We start from the raw sequence: 23,765 nt of genomic DNA, 5'->3' as shown, positions 1-23,765 counted from the left end.
GTCGGGGTGGGGGGCTCTAGAAATGAGACAGACAGAAAGTAGCTGGATATGGCCGAATATTGCAGATGGCTTTGGTTTATACTCCAGATTGATCGAGGTGTGGATGGGGCTGGTGGGCCATGGCAGAAAAGGGAAAGATGACAGACACTTCAAGATTCATTCTGAAAGCACAACATTGTTGCTACATAGAACTGTCTTTTCATATTCAAGATGTTTAATTTCACAAAACCAACCCAAGATTCTTACATTTTACCTTGGCCACACAATTGTTGACTCTATACTTCCATTAGATGAATCCTTTCTTCTCTAAAATCAATACTAAGATCATGGTTGTATCCAGAGACTTTAAAAATGAATACACTCTATATAGGGGAATCAATACTTTTTATGATTAGTGAATATTTACTGAATGCCAATAGCTTTAAACTTAGGCATGCACCATTGTCTCTGATTTAGTTATATAGTTTTGTAAGTTATGAGGAAATAAAACAAACTGTGACAATCAGTAATGAGAGGTGTACAGTTTGAATTTCAGTGATCGGAGAGTGTTTCAGAGCACAGGCTTTGGGTACAAGTTACAGTTCAAATCTTGGTACCCCTACTTTCTATTTTTTTGGCTTTTGCTTTATTAGCCAATGTTGTCATCCAAAGTTATTATAGTGTCTCCCACATAATATTATAGAGATATAAATTGGATAAATGTATAGATAGCGCTTAGCATTGTACTCAGCATTTGACAAAAGTTCAATAAATTGTTATCAATAATTTGCCTAAGATCTGACAGCTAATTTATAGCAAAGCAATGACTCTACTTGTGTGGTATCACTTGTCAACCTCAAACTCCTACTTTTATGTCATGCTCTCTGTGCGAATTTGAATCATGTTTCCCCAAAATCCATGTTCACCTGGATTCTTGGAATGTGACCATTTTTTGGAAATAGTGTCTTTGCAGATACAATTAGTTAAGATGAAGGCATACTGGACTAGGGTTGGGCTTTAATTTATAGACCAGTGTCCTCACAGGAAGGGGGACATTTGGACAGACAGAGACACGCTGATAAGCCATATGACAACAGAGGTGAAGACTGGAGAGGGGCTAAAACCAGGGACTGCAGAGGATTGCCCACAGCCGCCAGAGGCTAAGACGGAAGCATGGGTGGGTTCTCCCTTGCAGAGTGCAGAAGAAACCAAACCTGTGGACGCTCTGATTTTGGACTTCTAGCCTTGGCAACTGAGAGAGAATAGGTTTCTACTGTTTAAAGCCATTCAATTTGTGGTACTTTTTTATGACAGCCCTAGGAATGTAATATACCACCTACTGAATTAAAAAACAACCCTCACTTTGAAACACCCAGTTGAAAAAAAAAGGCCCAATGAGAATTTTAACAAATTGGGAGTTCCGTTGTGCAGATTTTGAAGTAAGTTTCATTTGTTAATATTATGAGGAAGAAAGTCTTGGGGTTTAAAATAAGGTTTACAGCCCTGGCTGGTGTTGCTCAGTTGGTTGGAATGTGGTCCGGTAGACTGAAAGGTTGCATGTTTAATCCCTGGTCAGGGTGCTTACAAGAAGGCAATTTATCGTTCTCTCTCTCTCATACCTCTCTCTCCACACCCCACCTCTCTTCCTCGCTAAAGGAAATGAAAATATATCCTTGGGTGAAGATAAATAAATAAGATTTATAAATGACAATAATACATGTTTATGAGACTCTCTAAGGTTATGATTTACAATGTCTCTAATTTTGGAGGATATTAGTATAATGAGAATAAAAGAAATGCTACTTAAATGATATAAAATCCCCTCTTAATTTTTTGATTCTGAGGGGTCACTATAAGAATGCCATGACTTGCCTCTGTTTGACATGGGCATAAACTCATGTATAAGGCAAATTAATATTAAATATGAACAAGTACACTTAATATCCACTACAAAGGAAAGGTGGAGAGGAAAGCTGGACAAATCTTTCTAGAGTAACTGAAGTCACTTGATGTCTCTCAGCGCACGCAGCATGCCGTCTTAAGTGCCACTCATTTCACACCTGTCACATGTGGCCACGAAAGGGCATTAGCGACGATGTCTTATGCTCAAGAATAACTAGATTGACACTTTATTCAAGTTACATAAAAATCACAATTATTTCAAGTTCCAGCTAGTTTGTATCTGCTTCCATTTTGAACAAAGGTATGGCCTCACATTCCCTGGCAATTTGTTTATAATTGCCCTGACAATTTAACATTCTCCAGTGTTTCACAGAAATACATGACATAAGAATATGAATACAAACATGTAAAAAAAAAGCCCTCAGGTGGTTGTTAATTTTTGGCACTGTGTAATTAAACTAGTTTTTTAAAAAATGTTATCTCTTGCCAGTATCTAATTAGCAAAGCCATCTGCTGAAAGAGTAGTGGCCCATCTGCCTAAGAATGTTGTTCTCTTCATTTTTATGAAAAGTATCTGCCTTTGCTGGTCCCTGTCTAATTAACTTCTCTCACTGCGGAATACGATATACACAGCTTTGTTTATATACTTCTGAGAACTGTGGACTTATATGTATGTAACACATACATAGAAAGAGCCAATCATTTTTCTTTCCCACGTCTGACTTACTCCTGAGATTTCAGCTCAGTTTATCATAACCTGAGCACGGGTGTGTGCATGCCAGTGGGGTGTGCACTGTGTAATGAAACACTAGGAGCTTCCTTATACCCTCAAGGTTTCTGCAGGGAAAAAATGACTTTCAGCAAACCCACTCCATCTCCTTGTCGGTCTGTCTGTCACACTGTCACTTCCGGAAATTTGGTGAAGCAGTAAGCTCCAGTCTGTCACTGGATCTGAGATGAACATGGCTACTGTAACAATGAACGTGAACACTGTTGCATTCTCATGATCTTGTCTAGACTGATGGAAGGCACTAGTATTTTGTTATAAGCTAATATCCAATGTGTGCCAATGTTATCGATATGTCAATTTTTCCTTCCATTGGTCACTAGCACAAAGCCTTGCACTTGTTAGGTGCCCACTGAATATTTATTGCATGGAAGAGAATGAATATGTGTGCATAAAGGAAAACTCTTGTAAGTAGCTGAAGAGCACAGATGTTATTTGTAGGTATGTACAGACAAAAATGCACCACAAGCAGGAATCTTCACATCTTTTAAAAAATAGGTGTTTCAACCCTTTGCTTACTGTGTACAGCCAAATAATGGCAGTATTACTGCTGCATGTCTGCTGTTCAAAAATATAATGAAGAATAAATGCAGAATGGAATAGGGAATTGATTCCTTTTCTCTACTGGGCTCTGGTACAATGGAAAAAGATGGGAGACGGCAAAAATTAAAGATTAAAACAACCCAGAGACCCAGGAAATTAGATCATTAGTGTTGTGCTCTGGAATGTAGAAGGAAGAATGTGTACCTTTCCGTTCTGACTGTCATAAAGCCAGGCGTGGGTAGGTGAGAAAGATGGCTTCACAAATTGGTAGTGGGATTTGTTCCAAGACTATGATACATGAAAGGATAACCAAGAATCTCTAGTGCAGAGACAGCGAGAAGGCTTGATTTAAAGTTTTAACTGATGAGAACCAATCTTGTGGAATGAAAAAAGTTATGACCAAAAAGTTATGACATAATCTAATTTTATACAAAATAATGTGTAACTTCGAGAACTAAGATCTCCTACAGGAGAGTTCCATTGACATTCATAGTTCCCTCTAAGGAAAGTGGGGTTTTTTTATTTGTTTTTCCTCACAATGGTCAAATGGGTGAAGTGTAGCTCACTGAAGGAATAAAAGACACTGTGGGATTAATCCGGAACCTCCAATTTTAGGCCAGCTTGGAAAAGACACGTTGTCCCGCTACATTCTTTTTCAAATTCTGTAATCTCTCATAACATCTGTCCAGCCTTATAATAGGGTTTTCAATCCCACTGTTAATATAATTTCCTTTCATTCCATCCTTTATTCAGGTAAAAAGTGAGTCAACAGAAAAAGCTATACAATCACAGTCTTTAATTCTGGATTTGAATATTGTTGGAAAGCTGGTAATACTGTAATGAAAATACCTAAGAAAGTACATTTTGATACTTTCACAAACTGCCTTCAGAAGAATCTGTAAGATTTGTCCTGTTTTCTGTTCTTCCCATAAACAGTTGCTCTTTTCTTAGTCAACTGAATAAAGTAATGAAATATTTTTGAAAATCTCTCACATTCTTTTTCCTATTCCTTCCCCCTTTTAGTTGCTGACTGATATTTATCTGGAAAATGCAAAGGATAATTGGGAATTAGGTGGACTTGGGGGAATTAGGTGGACTTGGGGAGCTGTTTGTTTGCCATTTCAACAGAATCTGAGCCATTTTATGCACTTAATAAATATTCTTCTCGTAACCCTGGAACTAACCTTGCTCCTCGTAGCTCTTGTGTTTACTGAAGAAAGTGTTACTATTCAACTTTCAAAAAAATCGCTAGACCACAAAGGGCCATTATAAAATACCTCTTTCTTTCAAACATTTCACTGTATAGAAATTAATTTCTCTTTGTGATGTATAACACTAAATCCTCTTGGTGGTACAAAATTGCGTTTATAATAAGGTCTTCTTTGCTAAAAGAATATATCATAATGAATCAACTCTGTTTTGAGTTTAAGTAAGGGTAAAAGCATGGATATCTTTATTTAAATAAAAACAAGAGTGAGCTTTTATAAAGAGATCTGAGAAAGGAAACATCTACTGAGAATGACAGCAATGCATTTGTTTTATCTGTGTTTCATGGAGATAGACAGTTATGAAACTGTTTGTGAAGCTCTTATCTCTTCTCTAGAAGTGCCATCACTTTTCATGAAAATATTTGTCATTGTACCATGGAATTCAAGTCATTTGTTTGCATGAGATGCTGATTAACTGTGACTTTATTGTTGCCATTAAACCTCATGAACAGGAAAACATCACAGAAAGAATTAAATTCTCTTATCAGATGTTGACACTGACAAACATCTCCAAGCCTGTGGGAGGGGAAACAGTTGTAGTTTTGTTTCTGTTTGAAAGGCGCTCAAGTGTTCTCTCCAGAATACTTTTCTTACGGACTCAGGTTTGCCAAGTTAGATAAGTTATACACGATGCATTGTTTCATGTTTTAATCTTTGTCATGTCGCTTTCTTCGGAGGATAAGTAGAAATTAGATAATGGTGTTAGAATGACTTTATTATTCTCCTAAGTTTTGGAGAGTTAGAAGAAAAATCTTTCTAAAAGTAAGAGTGAAGCCGTTATTCTTTGTAATATTACACAGTTCATTTTTGGCTGACGTAGTTTATTATTTAACATTAGCGCAAATTAACAAAAAATGTCCTCTGTTTAAAATTTTTTGCTGATAATGATTTAGCCAGTTCTTGAGAAATTCTGAATTCTTCAGAAATTTACTCTAAAATAAGATAGGACATAACTGTAATAACATGTACAGCTGGAGAAAACATTTTTACCCCATAATAGTCCACATTCCATACAGTAATAGAAAAGATAGACAACTTACATGGGTAAATTTGTTCAAAAAATGAATCACAGTCTCAGCATAGATCATTGATGTCTGCGAGCATCATTTCCTCCTGTGAAGTGAGCTCTGTTACTGAACCAATCGCAGGCTCCATTTGTGGGTTAGCCTCCCATGTGTAAGTACCCACATCCAGCTGATCAGCACCGGTTAGGTTTGGAAAGTCTGGGGGAAAGTATTTAACGGTTGGGGCTCTACATATTTAGTGAGAACTACTAACAGTATGAACATTACTGGTATCGGAGTGGGGGGACCAGCAGATGAGCTTTTTGCAAGAGCTACTTATTTTATTGACTGCTCACCATTTATATGTGTATCTTGGCAGTAATAATAAGCAAGATCATTCTTGTTGCATGATCTACGAATATTGGTAGATGGCATCTTATTAAAATAAATGTCACGTAAATGTCTAAATGGGCATGTGGACCCTTCTGCAGCCAGGCTTCTCCTTGAAGCACACTCCGGGTTTACTCTGTGACATCACTGAAGTGACGGTGTCTGCAACTGTGCGCTAGTCACCACCTCTTGGGACAAGCCTCTCTCACAGTGACCACACCTAGATATCACGTGACTGCTGCTTAAACACAGTTCTTAGGTGGGGAAATCCCTTAAAATGCTTCCATTCTAAAGCCCAATCTCAGCCCCTGTGACTGCATTTTATGTACTGAGTTTAAATTCTATGTTAGTTTAAAAATATTGGTGTATTGTGCTCCCACATTTTCTAATCTGGTTACTGGTGTCTTATTTTTTTTCCCCTTGTATTCAATCAGAACCAGAATAATTGCTGTCCTTTTGGTCTTTCCTGCAGGCTGTGGAGTGGGAGTGTGATGAAGCAACCAAGAAGGCCTGTTACAGTAAGGGCAAGTCCGAGGTAAGGAGGACCCGGCCCTGGCGGTCGGCAGCTCTCTGAAGGATGAAACATAAAGTGTGTGGATGTGAAGGCTATTCCTAATTATGGTGCTATGTAAAAAAAGAGCAAGATTTTAAATATATGTACACACACACATATATATATATATCCAGTAAATTCTCTAGGTTTTATCATTGAATTAGTTTCCAAAAGGGGATTTAGAACATAAGATCAGATCTAATTTGCACTCTCAGTCTTTAGACTAAGCTATGAGATTAATTAGTTATGATATCATTTAGAATAATATAGGCCTGAATTTTTAAAATAATATTTTAATTTTCCCTGATTGTGCCTTACAGCTAACTCCAGAAAAGTAACTAACTATATTATGTCTAAAATAATGGCACAAAAATGAGTTGAGATTTCTTTATAATTTGTCTTCATCTATTTTTAAAAGAAGCATTCTTCCCACAGAAAGTCTATGCGTACGCCTCCCCCTCCCAGGTTCCTAAGGAAAGAACAGACTGTATGATAGCCTGGAAATGCGTGTCTTGAGCCACTGTGTCCGTGGCTGGAGAGCTTCACACAGTTGGCTGGCTTGAAAAGAGGCTTATGACGACTCAGAAACTCTTGTGTTCCTGAGAGAGTGATCCTGGGTGACCTTGACGAAATTCTGCCACTGGCCCTGAGGCTCGTTATGCCTCATTCCGAGAGATCATCTCACTTTATTGGAGCGAGGGCTGTCCCGCGTGAATCACACGTGGGGCTGCAGAAGAAAGTTGCTTCACAAAGAGCAGCAAAGAGGGCTCTCCACCAAAGGTGGTCCAAGGACAAAAGACGGGGCAAACGGAGGTTGCTGGGAAAGCATCCTCACACCTCCTATACCTGTGAAAGACTGTCCTGCACTTAATTTTACGCAACTTCACTTCCTGTCTCTCTCTTTAAACTCAACAGTTTTGAGGGGCAGACACATAGGTGAGTCTCAGAAAACACAGTCATTGCGTTTCCCAAAGCTGAATAAAGAACTAAGAAGAAGGAAGAGGAGGAAGAAGAAAATACAGTCTTAGTGTGGGAAGCACTTGGAGACAAAGAAAAAGAAAAGCTATTTATCAAAAGATCGCTAACCCCAGAAATTGCCTCTGGAATAAATCATGGGAGGAACAAAGACACAAGGAGATTAAAGGTAGCACCAGGTTACAAAGAATCAGAACACTGTCTCCTAAAATACCCCTGAAAATAAATAAGTATGTAATAAATTTATTTACCTCAATAACCTTCCTGAGGTTGTATAGATTTTGTATAAGCCTTTTGAAAAGATGTTTTCTTTCTCTGCCCTGTAATAGTTACACATCTTAACATGGCAGATGTGTTGTTGTGCTTTTGTTCCTCACTTGCTCCAGCACAGGGATTCTTCAAATAAGACCACTGTGCGGAGGGATGTACCATGGGGAACCAGATTCACCTGGGGCTGCGGTGGAAAAAATCGCCTTGCTTTGTATTAGCAAGATTCCCTGAGCAAAAGCTTCAGCCTTTCTTTCCACGGTCCGAAGGCCAACATCCTCCCCTTTGCCTGATGACATCAGTGCCTTTCAGGGTCCCAGGGCACTGTCTGATGACCTCACTCCTTTTTAGCATTTATTTAGCATCTGTTTTTTTCTGAATGTGGCGTGGGACTCAGGAACCGTCCGCTGAGGACCCGAACCTAGCCCCTGTGGCGTAGAAGGGCAGGAAGCAGTCCTGACCCAGTGAAAAGCTGCAGCCAGGCCAAGCACCCCCTGCCCACTGGCTAAGCCCGGAATTCAGAGTTCAGACACCCCAAGTTTCCCTGTTCTGACTATGCCAGGGACCAAACCAGAAAACATTCCCGGAGTCCATTTGATGAACGTATAACATCAGTCGGTGGGGAGTGAACATCAGATTTTTCTTTGTAGCCATGACTTGAGAAATGAGAATTCAACTGCTTCACATCTTTCTTTGTGCGGTAGTATTGTGAGGATTGACAAAGAATCACAAAGTTTCCCTTCTCCCTAAAATAAAAAGAACAGTGCAAAATGTGACATCTCAAAAATGAGAAAAATGCCAGCCATTTTGACTGAAGTGGGTTTTTTTGTATGCTAAGAAAAGTGGCCTATGCTGCTCCACACAATGCGTTTTACTGCAGAGCCAGGAATGTGGAGAGAGGGTGAGGGGCGGCCGAGGGCGGGCGCCATGGCCCGCGCCCACTCGCTGTGCTGGTGAGAACCTGCCTCGGCCGCCTGCAGAGCTGGGGAGAAGGAAGATGACACATTTCCTCCCGTTTCCCTGGGAACCGGATCGCTGGGACTGAACCAGCGTCGTTTCATGCGTAGTCCGCTCCGGTGACAATGTAGAGAGTCAGGGTGAAGAAAAATGTCACCAAATCTTTGATTTGGGCCCCTTTAGAAAAGAAGTGAGGTGCTGAAACTGCTGCTTCTTCCTGAGGTTTGGGCTCTGTTTTATTTACACAATTTCCAGCGCACTTTGGAGAGAGGGGGTGACTTCGCTGCAATGGCTTAAACATCCCCTGTATTGTTAAAGGGGGAAAATCTGTTTTTATGAATTCCAAAAACTTTTATAATAAAATCTGTTGTGTTTAGTCCTTTTTGAATGCCATTATAGAATTCGGCTTTGAGAACTATTTAAATATCTTTTACACAAATATTATTTTAAACATGAATAGTCAATTCTCTGGTGACCTAACAAGCACCCCTTGTCTGTGTGGGGTTATGATGTCTGAGCCAAAGCCCTTCCCTCCGTGACCTTTAGGAACTTGACAAAGGAAACACAACTGGTTATTAAGGGAATGAAAGAGCTACTTTGTGTGTGTGTTGCACTTTATAGTTTTCAAAAGGTTCTTGTTCCTGACTTCATCTCAGTATGTTTAACACCAAGTTCCTAGAATTATTTTGCAGTTAGTGGGAGAGTTTTGATTAGGATCCAGGGCTCTGTGTATTGTCCCTCCTGCTGTGTCCCGGGGTCCTGCTCCCGAGTGGTCAGACTTCGCAAGAAAAGAGTGAAGCTCCACTCAAGTGAGAGGGGAAAACACGACAGCACCCTGCTGGGGTCCTGGTGGCCTCAGCGTTGAAACGTGACATCTTCACCTAAGTTGCCCGTACCTGGAAAGCTATGACCTAATCAGTTCTGCCTTTATCCCATCTAATTGCTTCAAAACTGAGGATTCTTTAGATTAGATTATGTATACCGAATATGTTTTTATATGGAGGTTCCCAAACAAGTTTCCCATGGAGTCAGTTTCATCAAAAATAGTTGCATTATATAAATATAAATATATAAACTACATTTTAATTTATTAATGCACCATGTACTATATAACATAATGTAGTTTTAATATATGTATGTATATGTACATAGCTATATCTCTATATGTATAAACATATAAATAGAGATATAATAATATATAGAGAGATATAATAATATATCTATATTCAGGGGAGGGCAAAAGTAGGTTGATAGTTGTTCCTATGGAAAAAGACATGCAGGTTATGATTATTACACTAGTTTTTTAAATTATGTGTTTACTTATTGATAAAAAAAGAGAGTGAGAGAGAAACATCAGTTTGTTTTCCATTTATTCATGCATTCATTGGTTGATCCTTGTATGTGCCCTGACTAGGGATCAAACCACAGCCTTGGTGTTATTAGGACAATACTTAACCAACTGAGCTACTAGGCCAGGGCTACAATAGCTGTATTAACTCAAAAGAATGCCACAATGGCACAGTTCACTTAGGCACAATCTTGTAAGTGCTCAAATAGCTGGCCTTCATTAGTTACACATTCTTGTAGTCTTCGAAAATCAGTAAACAAACCTGAATTTCAGTGACCTTCTTGGGTTAGCCCCACTGCCTCCTGAGGAAGTTGAATTGAAACCTACTTTTGCCCACCTATGTATATACATTTATAATATTAAACACACACACACACATATCTGATTGGATCATATGGTTTTTCGAGATCCACCTTGTAATCATGACTTCAGTTGGTGTGCATTGAACTGAAAAGGTACATGCAATTACCCTGAATTGCTCCTCGGACGGTCTCCTTGGGTACTCACAAATGCATCATTAAGAGACAGACACACTGTTTTCAGTGGGAGCGCTGTGATTAACATAAAGGCTGTCAGGCTTCCGGCCCTCCTCTCTCCTCCTTCCTCCCTCGTCCCTAAAATTGATGGGTTTGGTGATGGCTGGGTATTGCTGAGGCATCTACCTTGTTTACAGTTAATCTTTCTACACAATTACAGTCTTTGTTCAAGCAGAACATAACTGTTTGAAAGGAAAATGATGAAATGCTATAAGGCAAAACCAGTTAATTCATTAAGAAAATGGTCCTAAAATATATGTTTTCTCTTCTGGGGTCAGACCTTACTTATATCCTTGAGACCAAGTGAATCTTGGCCAGTCTCATCTGAAAGCCTTCAGTGAGTCAGCAACTGTGCATCTCGGCTATCAATTCAAATAAGAATTGCTTTTCAAAGTCAAGGACAGGTTGACCAGCCTGCGAGAGCGCAGGCACACATGGGTCATTTTCATGTCCAAGTGGTATTATCGGAATGTAGATGGATGCATCTCATTATCAACAACAGAAGCCACGTGGTGGCAGGTTGCTAGTGGCCTTGGAAATGAGTATCATGACTTCTTGGAAAACCAGAGTTCACTAAATCCCCTTCATCCGTTTTGAAGATAGGATAAAGAAAAAAATTCTTTGATAAGAAAAAAATTCAGAGGCATTTAGATAAGCTATTTACAAGTGAAACCTACAACAGAATCTCTAAAAGGACCTTCTATATTATGTCTGTATTTTAAAACAGGATTTCTCCATGCATTCCTTCTGTCAAGTTCAGCTAACCCATGTGAAGGCCACATTTGTAGAAAAGACTTACAAAGGGTGCCAGGAGATTTTCTGTAGAATTTGGGTCTTACGGTCACCACCAGAATGAGACTAATTATTACAAAGCATGGCACACAGACTATTTTCTTTCATTCCTAAATTTATCTTAGCTTTTTTGCTACTTCCATTTTCTCCCATTTTCTATGTGTTTACATTTTGTTTTGTTTGAACTTGCTCCTATCTCTCTTGAAAATAAAAGCCCAAGAAGTTATTATTTTACCTGTATTTCTTTACTCAGGATTCACACTGACTGCTTCTAGAATGAGTCCAGGTGGTTTGTCAGTTAAACCTAAGAGAACTTCTCAGTGAGTAAGAAGAGGAAAGGTCTGAGATGAGCTGCGTGGCACCTTTGAGCAAATGAGTTCAGTTTTTGACAGTTAAGAGGAAGCAAAATACCACCTGCCTCCAAAGGTTTCCCTTGTCGGGCACCCTGTTCCATCCGACCTCGCATGCTGGACTCATCCAGAACATGACTAATGCTCCTTAGGTCCCATTTATCATAAGCAAGTCTTGGTTTCATAGGGTTGGGTCCTCCTCCATCCTTTTAGAAAAGGGCTGCACAAACCTCCGTGTCAGAGCGTCCTGGTTCCTGACATTTACCTCCTTCCTCCCTACGCATTTACTGAGTTGGGGGCAGCCCACACAGGCACACGGCCCTCCGCAGGTAGCGGAGCTGCCCGGTGTATTCTCAAGTGGTCCTGATTGCTAGAACATGCCTCTTTAAACAAAACAAAACAAAAACAAATCCACACTCTGGGCTAATTGAAATAATAGTTTTTTCTTCATTTACCTTTTTCCAAGATTTAAAATAAATGACCAGTTGGATTTGTGCTGCTTTCCTGGCACAGGTCTGCATCCTGGCTATTACATTCCATTCCCTAACACCTTTCTAGTCCTTCCTCAAGTGTGTGATGAGCCTTCAGGAATGTTAATGACCTAAAGTCTTATTTTCACTTTGTCTTTGGGGAGATTAAGATAAGCATGACTTTTTGTTATCTTGATTGTTTGCCTTCCCATAATCAATCACAGGCACTTGCGTACTCTTCACCAGAATTCAGCCTTGAGATCACACCTTTTCAAGCTCAACAGATTCTCTTGGAATAACTTGCCCTTCACTTTGTTCATAGTTAACAGAGACTGCCTCTAGTACATTTCTATCTTGTGTCAGTCTCTTGCTTCAAAATAACAAACAAATAGTTCTGTACATTTTGATTCATTCCTGAAAGACTTCTCAAAGCAGCATCAGAAATCAAACGAAACCCCCACCTGTCTCCACTGTGTGGAATTCTCCATCTTATTCTTATTATAGTGTCATTTTTGTGTCCGTTTTAGCTATTGATGTGTCAGGCCCTCTCGGCCCTCTGTTCTCCAGGGTGTCCCTTTGCACTGTCCCTCGGACAAGCTTGGGCTTTCTGTTTTCCTCCTTGCCTTGATCCTGCGTTTGCAAACTCTGTGCCCTCCTGCTCCCTGAGGTGGCGACCCCTCCTGTGCTCTCTGTGTGCTCCCAGGAGTCCAGGAAATGATGCCCATATGGTTCTCCGAAGTCTTGGTTTATTCTTTTTCTCTAGAACTCTCCTCCCCTCTCCGCAGTCATAAAAACAAAACAGAACAGAACAAAACATACCTCCCCATCTGGTGCACGCTTGTCACCCAATTTACTGTCCACTGTTTACACTCCTTTCTTAATTATTCTGATAGTTATCTTAGATCTCTCACCCTGTGGTTTTCTTTCCTCAGAGTGTCTTCAGATTGTCATCCAATGATAATGTATGTTACTCTTATTGCTAGGATTGGTATTAAAAGACTTATTTACCCTTGATATTTCACATTACATTTGCATTAGCTCTTTTTTTTAAGACGTAAGGTTTTTTTAACATTTTATTTATTCACTTCCAGAGAGGGAAGGGAGGGGGAGATAGGGAGAGAGAGAGAGAAACATCAATGTGCGGTTGCTGGGGGCCATGCCTGCAACCCAGGCATGTGCCCTGACTGGGAATCAAACCTGTGATGCTTTGGTTCGCAGCCCGCACTCAATCCACTGAGCTACGCCAGCCAGGGGGAGCTTAGCTCTTTTCCTCATCACAGCCAGGCCATACAGCAGCCTGAGTCATGGCAGATCAACATTTCATGGAGGCTGGGATTCTCTTTGGTTGAAAGAGCACTGCCAAGCCCGTAAGTGCAGATTTCCCTGGCCTTGGACAATGTGTGGTTCAAGCCATCGTGTCATCTTCTGGGTCCAGCTGGTTGGTCAGTGCCCACATCCTGTTAATTTGCTGGGCCCTGGTTTTGCCTTTTCACACTCCCACCTGGTCCAGGTGCCGGATGAGGATGAACTGAATCAGGACATGGTTTCCTTAACTGTCTCTGAACTGCCATCTCCTTACCTCCACTTTAGCTTCCCCATTGATTCCCCAGTCGTCCTATCATCACAATCATTGGATCAGGTCAGAACTTCATGCAGTAACAACACACAATCAAAATAAAATGCAAACTCATCCACCTGGCACACCTGGCTTGTATCCGGCTTCCCAACCTGGGCTGCCTCCTCTGTACACAATGGAAGCACCAGGACTTTTCTAGCCAGGGTGCCGTGGCACAGTCCTTCCCCCTGCCTGGGCATCTTTTCCCCTCTTTTGTTCAGTAAAATTCTGCAAGTATCAAATAACACCTGTTCCCAGAAGCCCTGGTGAAGTCTATTCCTCCTTTAAAATTCATGTGAGGTGTCACCTCCTCTGAGAAGCCTTCCTACATCTCTTTGCTGCCCCTCCCCTCTGTAGTTAATAATACGCTGCTCTTCTGCGGACAACTGTAAAGTAATTGCTCTGGGCCTGTATTTCAATTTTTCTTTGAAGAGCCTTAGATTGCGACCCTCAGCCCAGTGCCTACCAAAGAGTATCCCATCAGTAGATGCTTGTGCAATGTCCATGCACGCCTGTGACTGTGCCCCAGGTTTTCTAGGAATGCTTTGCAACTGCAAGAAATATCAGCGCTGGGTCATCCCTCAGCGTGGGCTTTCCTCCCACACGTTTCAGCATCCTCTCTGTGTTACTTGTCCATCAAAGAGCCAAACATGTTAAGAGTTTTGCTTTGTATGTAATGCCGTGTGAGAACTTAATGTGAAACCTACTCCAGTTTGTGAAGTTTCACACGTGCCCTTCACATTTGGAGGAGCATTCACAGTGTTTTCTCAAAGCCCCGAGGAAGTTTCCCAAGATGCTGTTTGATGAGGAGCATTGGATATGTACCTGTTATTTCCTTTCCTAACAGCTGGCAAGGGCAATTTTGGGTTTGGATTGATATCAAATGTAATTCAAAATGAAACCCTGGTCATGAAAAGAAGGCACATGCTTTGAGATTTTAATTGAACATAGTATCCTGTATTGAATAAGCATGCAAATAGTCAGATTATTTAATAGTTTTGTTGTTTTGTTTTGCTCAATTTCTGAGAGGCTTTCTTTTATTAGTGGTCAATTAACATTTAATTTATTAGCTAGACAGATTGGATTTAGAGTCAGCATTCCCTTTGGGCTGAGGTGCTATTAATATATTGTGATTTTTTTTTTTTTCAGAATGAGTGTCAGAACTACATCCGGGTGCTTTTGGTGGGTGGCAACCGGTTGTTTACCTGTGGGACCAATGCTTTCACACCTGTCTGCACCAACCGCACGGTATGGCTTCATGTTGAGAGTTGACAAAACTTAATACCAGGAAAATCCAAACCTTCAATTAAAACACTAGTGTCTTTTTAAAAAAGATTTTATTTATTTATTTTATTTTTAGAGAGGGGAAGGGAGGGAGAAAGACAGGGAGAGAAACATCATTGTGTGGTTGCCTCTTGAGCACCCCCTACTGAAGCCCTGGCCTGCAACCCCGGCATGTGCTCTGACTGGGAATCGAACCAGTGACCCTTTGGTTTGCAGACCAGCACATAGTCCGCTGAGCCACACCAGCCAGGGCCAAAACATTCATGTCTTTTTGGACTTCTGTTCTCCAATGAGTTACTCTTTAATTCAAAATACATCTTTCATCAAATCGAATAAATATTTGATGTATTGATTTATTCCTAATCCCAACTCTTAATTAAATAAAGAACTGGAAATAACCACAGTTTATATAATTAAATTTAAATAGAATTCTAAACTATTTCTATCAGTTTTTCCCCACCAGTGACTCTAAACATTAATCATAAACATATTTTTTTATTAATTCTGCTTTACTCTGGACATACTTTTAAGTATTAAAGTGGCCTAAAATCACAATCCAAACAAACAAAGATATTACGTACTGGATAAGAAGCATGTCAGAACTTTAACGCAAGGAAACAAACAACTGGAACTCCCGGCAAAGCAGCTGTATCATTACTAACAGGGATGTTCAGCGTCCACATCGTACTCCAGGAGAGCAGCCAGGGGGTCAAAGCACACATGCCATCTTCCCAGTGCGGGGTTTTCTTTCGATCTTCCTCAGGGAACATGATGTTGAGCTCTCAGCAGGTTAATTTTCTGGTTGCACAATGTCTCACAAAACCAGAATTAATCATCAGCTTTTACTGTGCCTTATTTTTGAAGTAACATTCAGTCACTGGAAATAAAGGGAGGATGATGGTGATGAGAAGCAATGCTCACAGAGACCCCTGGGGGCCATGCCCTGTTCCAAGGGCGCTCTGTCGACTCAGTCACAATCACTTAGTCCTCACTTCTACCCCATGCAGTGGTTAGTCATCCTTTGGGTCCCTGTTTTATAAAAGGAGAATCTCAGGCGTAGAGACTTTGAGTAACTTAACAGGGCTACAAGTCCCCCTGTAGAGTAGGCAGGGGCTCCGAGGGTCCTCCAAGCCCTCTGCTCTATTGCCTCTGTGGGAAGAGTGACGGGACAAATGCACACAGGATTCCCTCCCCACCAAAGAGCTTTTCTCATTCAGTGACTGAGAGGCTGAATTCCACCCAGATGACAGCAGGACATGGAGGTGTCTCTCTAAAAGCTGAACGATTAAGTTTTGGAAATTTGGGCTGTGTGGTGCTATAAATATCCATCCTTACCTGTAAACACAGCTTTGGGCTATGCATAATATGCTGAATCACTTATATTGATAAAAGTGCACATAATTCTTTATTGTGGTTTATATTTCTGTAAGTATGAAATTTGGTGTCCTTCTTCAAGTGGAAAGGTCAGCTGTGCCCCTTGCATTATGAATAGAAGCCATCTGCATACAACAATCCTCAGATTGTGTGAGGGTTCACTGGCTCGAGGTTCTGGAGCTGTAATGGGATGATGAGAGGGACCTACCCGTGGACTCTTTAACCATGGCCACAGCACGCAGTTTCATCAAGGGCAGAGTATGAAAGTTTGTTGTGTGTTGTCATGAGCCCCAGAAAGCTCGTTGCCCCTGTTTTGCTAGCAGTTCAAGCATTAACACTGTTAAAGGGCTTGCCTGGGGGATAACTGGTGTCTCTCTCCTGTCCTCACCCACAGCTGAATAACCTGACCGAGATCCATGATCAGATCAGCGGCATGGCCCGCTGTCCCTACAGTCCCCAGCACAATTCCACGGCTCTCCTCACAGCCAGTGGGGAGCTGTACGCTGCTACAGCCATGGATTTCCCGGGACGCGACCCCGCCATTTACCGAAGTCTGGGAGTCTTACCGCCTCTCCGCACGGCCCAGTACAACTCCAAGTGGCTCAATGGTAGGTCTTACAGTCACTCCTGTTTCCCCTCTCAGGTGTCTGTGGTGCCTGGTTACATGGCGCTTAAAACCAAATTGCCACAGTTTCTAAAGAACAGTAAATTCATTTTCTAAAGAAATCAAAATGTAATGTGTTTAGTACTTCCATGTGAAAGGTCATCATATAGCTGTCGGTGATAGAAAGAGCAGTGATATTCTTAACAGTGTGGATCATGAGAAGAGGACTCCTTTGATAATCATTGAACCTATGCTGTTTCTTAGTATTATTGTTTGTAATTTATAAAACGTGACATGTCCAAGACATCTGCAGACTCGTGCATTTTCTCTTAACATCTTTATTCTACAGGGTCTGGCACAAATAATGCCCCTTTTTATTACAAAATATCTTACTACAAAATCATAAGCATGCAATTCTGTAACATAACAATATCACACTGAAGGTCAGCGTACCATGTAACATTTAGGGGAAGTGTTCAAAGTGCCGTCCATCTCGTGCGAGACATTCACGTACCCTACCAACCACACTCAAGCAAGCCTTACTTTTGCTGGACCCTGTAAATCTAAGATGGGAAATTATTAGCATTTCATGAAATGTTCAGATACTGTGTAAAACGTGTGGCTACTGGTAGCTCCAAATAGCTTGACTAATTTAAAAAGAAAGGAAGGTTGGAAGGTTGAGTTAGACTTCTTTGGAGTTGCTTACATCAGAGGCTCAAATGTTAATAAGGACCCCAGTCGTGTCACTGGTCTTGCTGCCACCCACAGCCTGTCTGGTCAGGTTGGTCCTCAGTCTGCTGTGCTTGTGGATGCTAATGCACTGCTGCAAGTTCTGGTCCTACATCCAGATGTGACAGTATCTAACGGAAGAAGAACCCACATTTCTTATATTATTATTTTTGAAGAAATCAGAAAGCCCCAGAACACTTCCTTTCAATCTTGGGCTAGAACTTGGTCACCTGTTCACTACCGAGACTGGCTCTGTACCATGTCCTGAGATGTGGCAGATGAAGTTCAGCACTTTGTGTAGGCTCATGTGTGAATGTGGGCACACACGCGCTCACAAACATATTGATGTGGGTAGATATATGAGCCATATGTAATCCCTTCTCTCATTTATTTCAGAGTTGCACTAAGATAAAATCTTTAAATTGACACCACAATATTTACTATTTTAAGCTTTCAAGTTCTGCAAAGATTCACTGGCCTTTTGCCAAGTACAAGCTAATTATATAGAGCAGAGTTTCTCAACCTCAACACTGTTGGCATTTGGGGCCATATAATTCTTTCGGGTTGTGGGGAGGAGTTGTCCTGAATATCGTAGGATGGTTAGCAGCACGCCTGAACTATACTCACCGGATGCAATACCCCTCCTCTACTCCCAGTTGTGACAACGAAAATTCCCCAAAATTGCCGCTGATTAAGAACCACTGGTTTAGATTTATTGCTTATGAGTATGTGTATGCGTATGTATAAATAAAATGCAAGTATTTGGTCAATAACATAGTCAAACCAACTATCACAGTTCACCTTTTGAAGACTCCCTTGCAAAAAATGTTTTCATCAAATTTCTCCAGGACGTTGAACGCATTGACTCTCAATGGAAGGTCTCCTTTCATCCCTGAAGTCTTTCATCTGTATACCTCAAAGTTCTTCCTATTTGTTGATTTTTACTAGCCAAGCGAAGATTCCAGTTAAAAATCAAAATTCCCCCACCCGAAGGCATTGCAATTTTGCCAAAAGTAAAAAGTAATTAGGAGCACAGTTTCTTTTCACTAAAGTGATATCCTCACTAAGAATATCCTGGAAATATAATTCAGGTCATAGCATGAGTTATAAATGCCAGCTCTTTGTTTACATGTGACTCCAATACCCATGGGCTGACCAGATGGGCAGACTCTGCTCATGCTCTGGGTGGAAGAATCCTCTCCGTGTGAGAGTCAGGTGAGAGAACAAGGGCGGGAGAGCGCTCACCCAGCGCCCACCCCAGTCATTGCAGGCCTGCCATCGTCATTTACTGAACACAGGAAGTTTTAGATTCTCAGCTCATTGTGCCATCATAGCTGCCGTGGATAAAATGGCCCTGTTTTCCTCACAGAGCAGCAGCCCCCTCCCTCCCCTAGCCACACCAGGGAGGCCCTGACTCCTGGGACAGAGAGCAGAGAGCCTGACTCAGGGTTCCCAGGTTTAGCATGCTCACTGTTTATTCCCTCTCCTAGTTTCTGTTGGGCAGTTCCTTCTCGGATGGAACACTGAGATATCAATTCCACTCCTGGTTGTCTGGCCCTGGTTTTCTGCTCTGATTGATCCTCTCTGCAGGACAGATTCCAGCCTCTGTCCCTCACTTACTTCTGCTCTGTCCCCTGCTGAGACTGGGTACCGAGTTGTCTATTGTCACTGACCTAATTGGAATCCACATGTTGAACCCCACGTGCTCTTTGACCAGATGCCCTAAGTTCTTTCTGCTGTGTTCTGGAGTAGTTCTCTTTCAGTAGATCGTTGCTCTGTCTGTTTTCTCTTCTTTGCCATCGCCATAAGTTTCTCTTCACTAATGATGATCATTCTCTTTTGATAAAAATGCTCAGATTTCTTCTTTCTTAAATGAGGTAAGAACAAAGAAAGAAACCTTAACAGTCTCCTATTTTCCAACTGATTTTAGAGACCTATTAAATGATGCTCTGATATTCTTCTAAGTTTTCAGCTGATTGAGAATCCAGGCCCAGCAGCCAATGAATGAAGACCAGGCAGCTGGATTTGTTCTGAATACAGCTTAGTGGGGAACAGGAAGCAGGCTTCATGGGTGGGCTGGTGAGGGGTCCTTCTTTGTTCCTCGGCTCCTTTCTGGGTTCATGTCTCCTCAGTTGTTTTCTGAAATTCTGCTCTAGGCCCTCTCCAACCTACTCTCCACTCCTTTTCCACGGTGGTCCTTCAACACTGTACTCCAGAGCACGCCAGTCCCAGCCCTAACCCCCCTTTAATGCCTCCCATATTCTGGGAAAGTAAACTGTTTGCTCCCTTCCATGGCCCTTGCCGACCCTGTGCACTTGCTCTGGGACCTCATCTCCCCTGTGCCCTGCCTCGCTTTACCCCCTCATTTGCATTTCTTCTCCACACTGCTGTGCGCCCCCCACCCCGGTGGTTAGGGGCTGTGTTCATCCTGGGTTTAATGAGTGGCACCAGCTCACAGGTAAAGGGTAGAGGCTTTGGCGGCAGAAACACCTGAGGGTGACTGAACACCTCCGCCTTGGGGATACAGCTTGTGTCCCAACTCTGTTTCCTTATTTGCAAAATGGAGATAACTACCCACCTGACCTGGTTGTTGTGAGAATAAATGATACAATGAAGAGATAGATGATGAATATTAATGTCTTGCACACAGCAGTTGCTCAGTACATGAAAGTAATTACTGTGCACTTCCCACAGAGTGATGGGATGTCTGATGTGTGAGGCAGGTTTGTTGACTGAATGGGTGAACCGTTTGGGCTGTGTCCCTGAGTGACCAACACCTATCAGCCTCCTCTCTCCTCACTCCGATGAGCCTCCTCCCTGCCCCCCTGCTGTGCCCCCTGCTGTCCCTCCCAGGCCAGCCTCTCTTGACCCTTCTGTCTGGCTGCTGCCACACCCAGGCACAGTTGGGACCTGCCCGTGGCTTCCCAAGCCATGTTCCCTTCACACAGGAGCAGGAGTCAGGCCGTCGGGAGGCTATCGCTCAGCTAACAGCTGCTGACAAAGTATGATAAATAAAATCCACATCTTTGTTTTGGACATTTTCTAAATTTTTCCAACAGTTTTGTGTTCAGAAAAGAGAATTGTCTCAGCAAGAGAGGTCTAGAGGCCAGCACCTACTAACCAGGGTCAGCAACATTTTTGTGTTTAGATTCACTGCTTGGGATTCAATTGCATGTAGCACAACTTGATAATACAAAGAGGTGGCCCCTTCCGATAGTTCTGTTTTTACTTAATTTACACATAGGGCAAACCCACAAAGTACCGGAACAGCAGTTACTAATATCCGTTGTGTGCCTGTAGCGGCACAGGCTAGGCATCCTCCTGTTCCGCTTCCAGCAGCCAGCCCCCAGACCCCTCCACTGTATCAAGCCACACCTGCAGTGGCGTTTTGGACAGTTGCCTGTGTTTGTTTCCTGGGGTTCTCAGAACTGAGCACCACAAACTAAGTGACTTGAAATAGCATAAATTTATTATCTCGGAGTCCTGGAAGCTGGAAGTCCACAGTCAAGGAGTCGGCAGAGCCATGCATCTGAGAAGGCTCTAGGGGAGGATCCTTCCTGCCTCTTCCCACCCTGGTGGTCCCAGGGCTTCCTTGGCCTGTGGTTGCTGCACTCTGGTCTCTGCCCCAGTTGTCCCAGGGCCTCCTCCCTGTGTGTCTGTGTCCCCCCAGGCCATCTTCATACAGGAACAATGCTATTGGATGAGGGGCCCACCTTCCTCCCGTATAATCCCATATTAATGAATTATGTTTGGTATCACTCTATTTCCATGTTTATAGGTACTGGAGGTTTAGACTTCAACATATATTGTTTGGTGGGACACAATTCAACCCATGACAGTGTCCTAACTGTGAAGTGTTCAGTGGTTGAAATCTTAAACTGCAGCCTCTTATTTTCTGGTGACAATCTTAATCTTCATTTCTGTGCTGTGGGAAGATCCTCTGCCCATCTTCACCCCCCTGTCTCAGCTGGACCCCCTTCACTCTGAGCAGACAGTGTTGTTTCTCGTCTGCAATGAGGTCAGGACTGCAGAGTTGTCTGCCACCTTAGTCCGAGACGGACTGGCTGCACCTGTCTTCCTTCTATCCTCCAGAGCGCTGGGATGGACAACACGTTTACTCAAACTGCTGCCCTCTGCACCCCGAGTCCCTCCCCACCCCATGGCCTCTGCAGAAGGGGGGCCTGTCTCCTGAGCAGCATTCCTTAGAGGATGTCCTCCAGGGCATTCCAATGTCTGAGTCACCTCCTCAAAGGGCTACAGTGGAGGCTTGACTCGAGCACTTTCACACTCTAAGAGGATCACATAGGCACACGAAATGCTCTTTAGGACTGCAGATGTGTACATATAGCATGCCAGGCCCTGTGGCAACTCCAGCCTTTGGGGACCCCTAGAACTTCAGGAGAATGGTGGCATCAGCCTGTCCAGGCTGATGTCCTGCCAGGACATGGGGAGCCCTGTGTAGAGACCTGCCAAACCTCTATCCTCCCACCACACCTCCCAGAAACCAGCATGAATACCTAGTATAGTTCCAACAACCTTCCTGGAGCTTGCTAAATCCTTTGGATTTAATACTGAAGTTCCAGGAACCATTTCTTGTTATACCACTATAGCTGTACATCACTGAGTGGGTGTCCCACCTGCACCACGGCACCTGTGCCATGTGACTCAGGTGACAGGACATGCCATCAGCTATCAGCAAGGGCTGGTGTGGAGAGGGAGAGCAGGGGTGGCTGTGGACACTTTCCTCGGGCTTACCTGCTTCCCCTTGCCAGCAGATCCCAGTGCGATCTGCTCCATCTGGGTTTTCAGCCCTGACTCCTGCCATGTTCCCTGCGTGCACCCTTGGAGCTCTTTGGGAGAAGTGTGCTGTTTCCTGGGTGCACCATGCTGTCCTCACAGTGTTTGTGCACAGGGCATTTACGCTGTCCTCACTACCCTTGATTTTGTCAGCTCCCTCATTCCAGTTCCTCTTTTCTTCTGCTCAAGTTTCAGTTTGCCCCAGACTCAGCTGGGTCATCATCTGCTTTTGGCCATGTGCATGGTGGTACTTACCCCACTGCACTGGAGCTCTTGGTCATCCTCCTGAGCAACCCTCCCCACCCCCTGCAGTCCTCACTTCCCCTGCAGAGGAAGCCACAGCACTGCCCACTGGCTTCCTGTCACCTCTGTGTCCTCACTACTGACCCTTAGCCCCCTCCGCCCCTGCCTCTTACATTTTGCACATTCCACTCCCTCTCCCCGGGGGCCAGCAGACTTTTACTAGTTTTCCTTTCATGAGTTTATGAATCCCCTCAAGGGCAGAGATTATGTGTGAGCCATCTTTGTGTGCTCAGCATCCCCCTTAGTGCCTGAAACACACCTGAAGCTCTGTTAATAACTGTTGAATGGGTAGGAGATGACCACACGTCACAAGAAGCAGAAATGTGAGTGATGGTGTTAAACAAAGGGAACGGGTTGTATTGATTTTAACCCAAAACTAAAAAAAATAGGTTTGTATGTTAGCAACTGAGTCAGGTCTAAACATTTTTAAAAATCTTACTGTTGACTTCTCATTCAGACTCTGATTTTCAACTATTATGTATTCAGTCGGTTATCAAGGGCACAGAAATCGATTGGATAATGTTCTGGGGGTTTGAAACATTGAGTTTATGTGTTTGGTACTGAATATAAATTTTAGAATTACATTTTTCCCCTGTGCAAAAATCACTGTTAAAATAAATTTATGTGTTTAGAGAAATACATTAACATTAATGCATTGCAATACTAATAATTAATGAAACTACACTAATGCATTTAATACTAATAATAATCTTTATTAAATGATTACTGGTAAGACAGCATAATAAATGCTTAATGGCAAATGTTTAAAATAGAGAAGCTGTAAAACTTGCCTTTAAGAAATTGGCAATCAAATTAGGGAAACAGTAAACCCATGAAAAGGGAAAAAATATTTCCAAATTACTAATGTGCAAATTGAGTTTGTAGGTTCTTTTGTTTTTCTTTTCTCACAACTTTATTGAGATATAATTGAGATATAA

At 42.4% G+C, this 23,765-nt stretch overlaps 1 protein-coding gene across 1 annotated transcript in view; it reads left to right on the top strand.

The window, feature by feature from the left end:
- Positions 1-23,765, top strand: part of SEMA5A (semaphorin 5A) — a 441,285-nt gene that overhangs the window by 273,730 nt on the left and 143,790 nt on the right. The window contains exons 6-8 of the mRNA XM_045847790.1: positions 6,346-6,408; positions 14,886-14,984; positions 16,789-17,002. Coding sequence (XP_045703746.1) covers positions 6,346-6,408; positions 14,886-14,984; positions 16,789-17,002 — 376 coding nt within the window. The remainder of the gene's footprint in view (positions 1-6,345; positions 6,409-14,885; positions 14,985-16,788; positions 17,003-23,765) is intronic.

The sequence above is a fragment of the Phyllostomus hastatus genome, unplaced genomic scaffold, assembly GCF_019186645.2.
Source record: "Phyllostomus hastatus isolate PE091 unplaced genomic scaffold, TTU_PhHast_1.1 phas_contig_58, whole genome shotgun sequence".
Lineage (NCBI taxonomy): Eukaryota > Metazoa > Chordata > Mammalia > Chiroptera > Phyllostomidae > Phyllostomus > Phyllostomus hastatus.
Note: the sequence above shows the minus strand (reverse complement) of the source record. Positions and strands in the feature narration are given on the sequence as shown.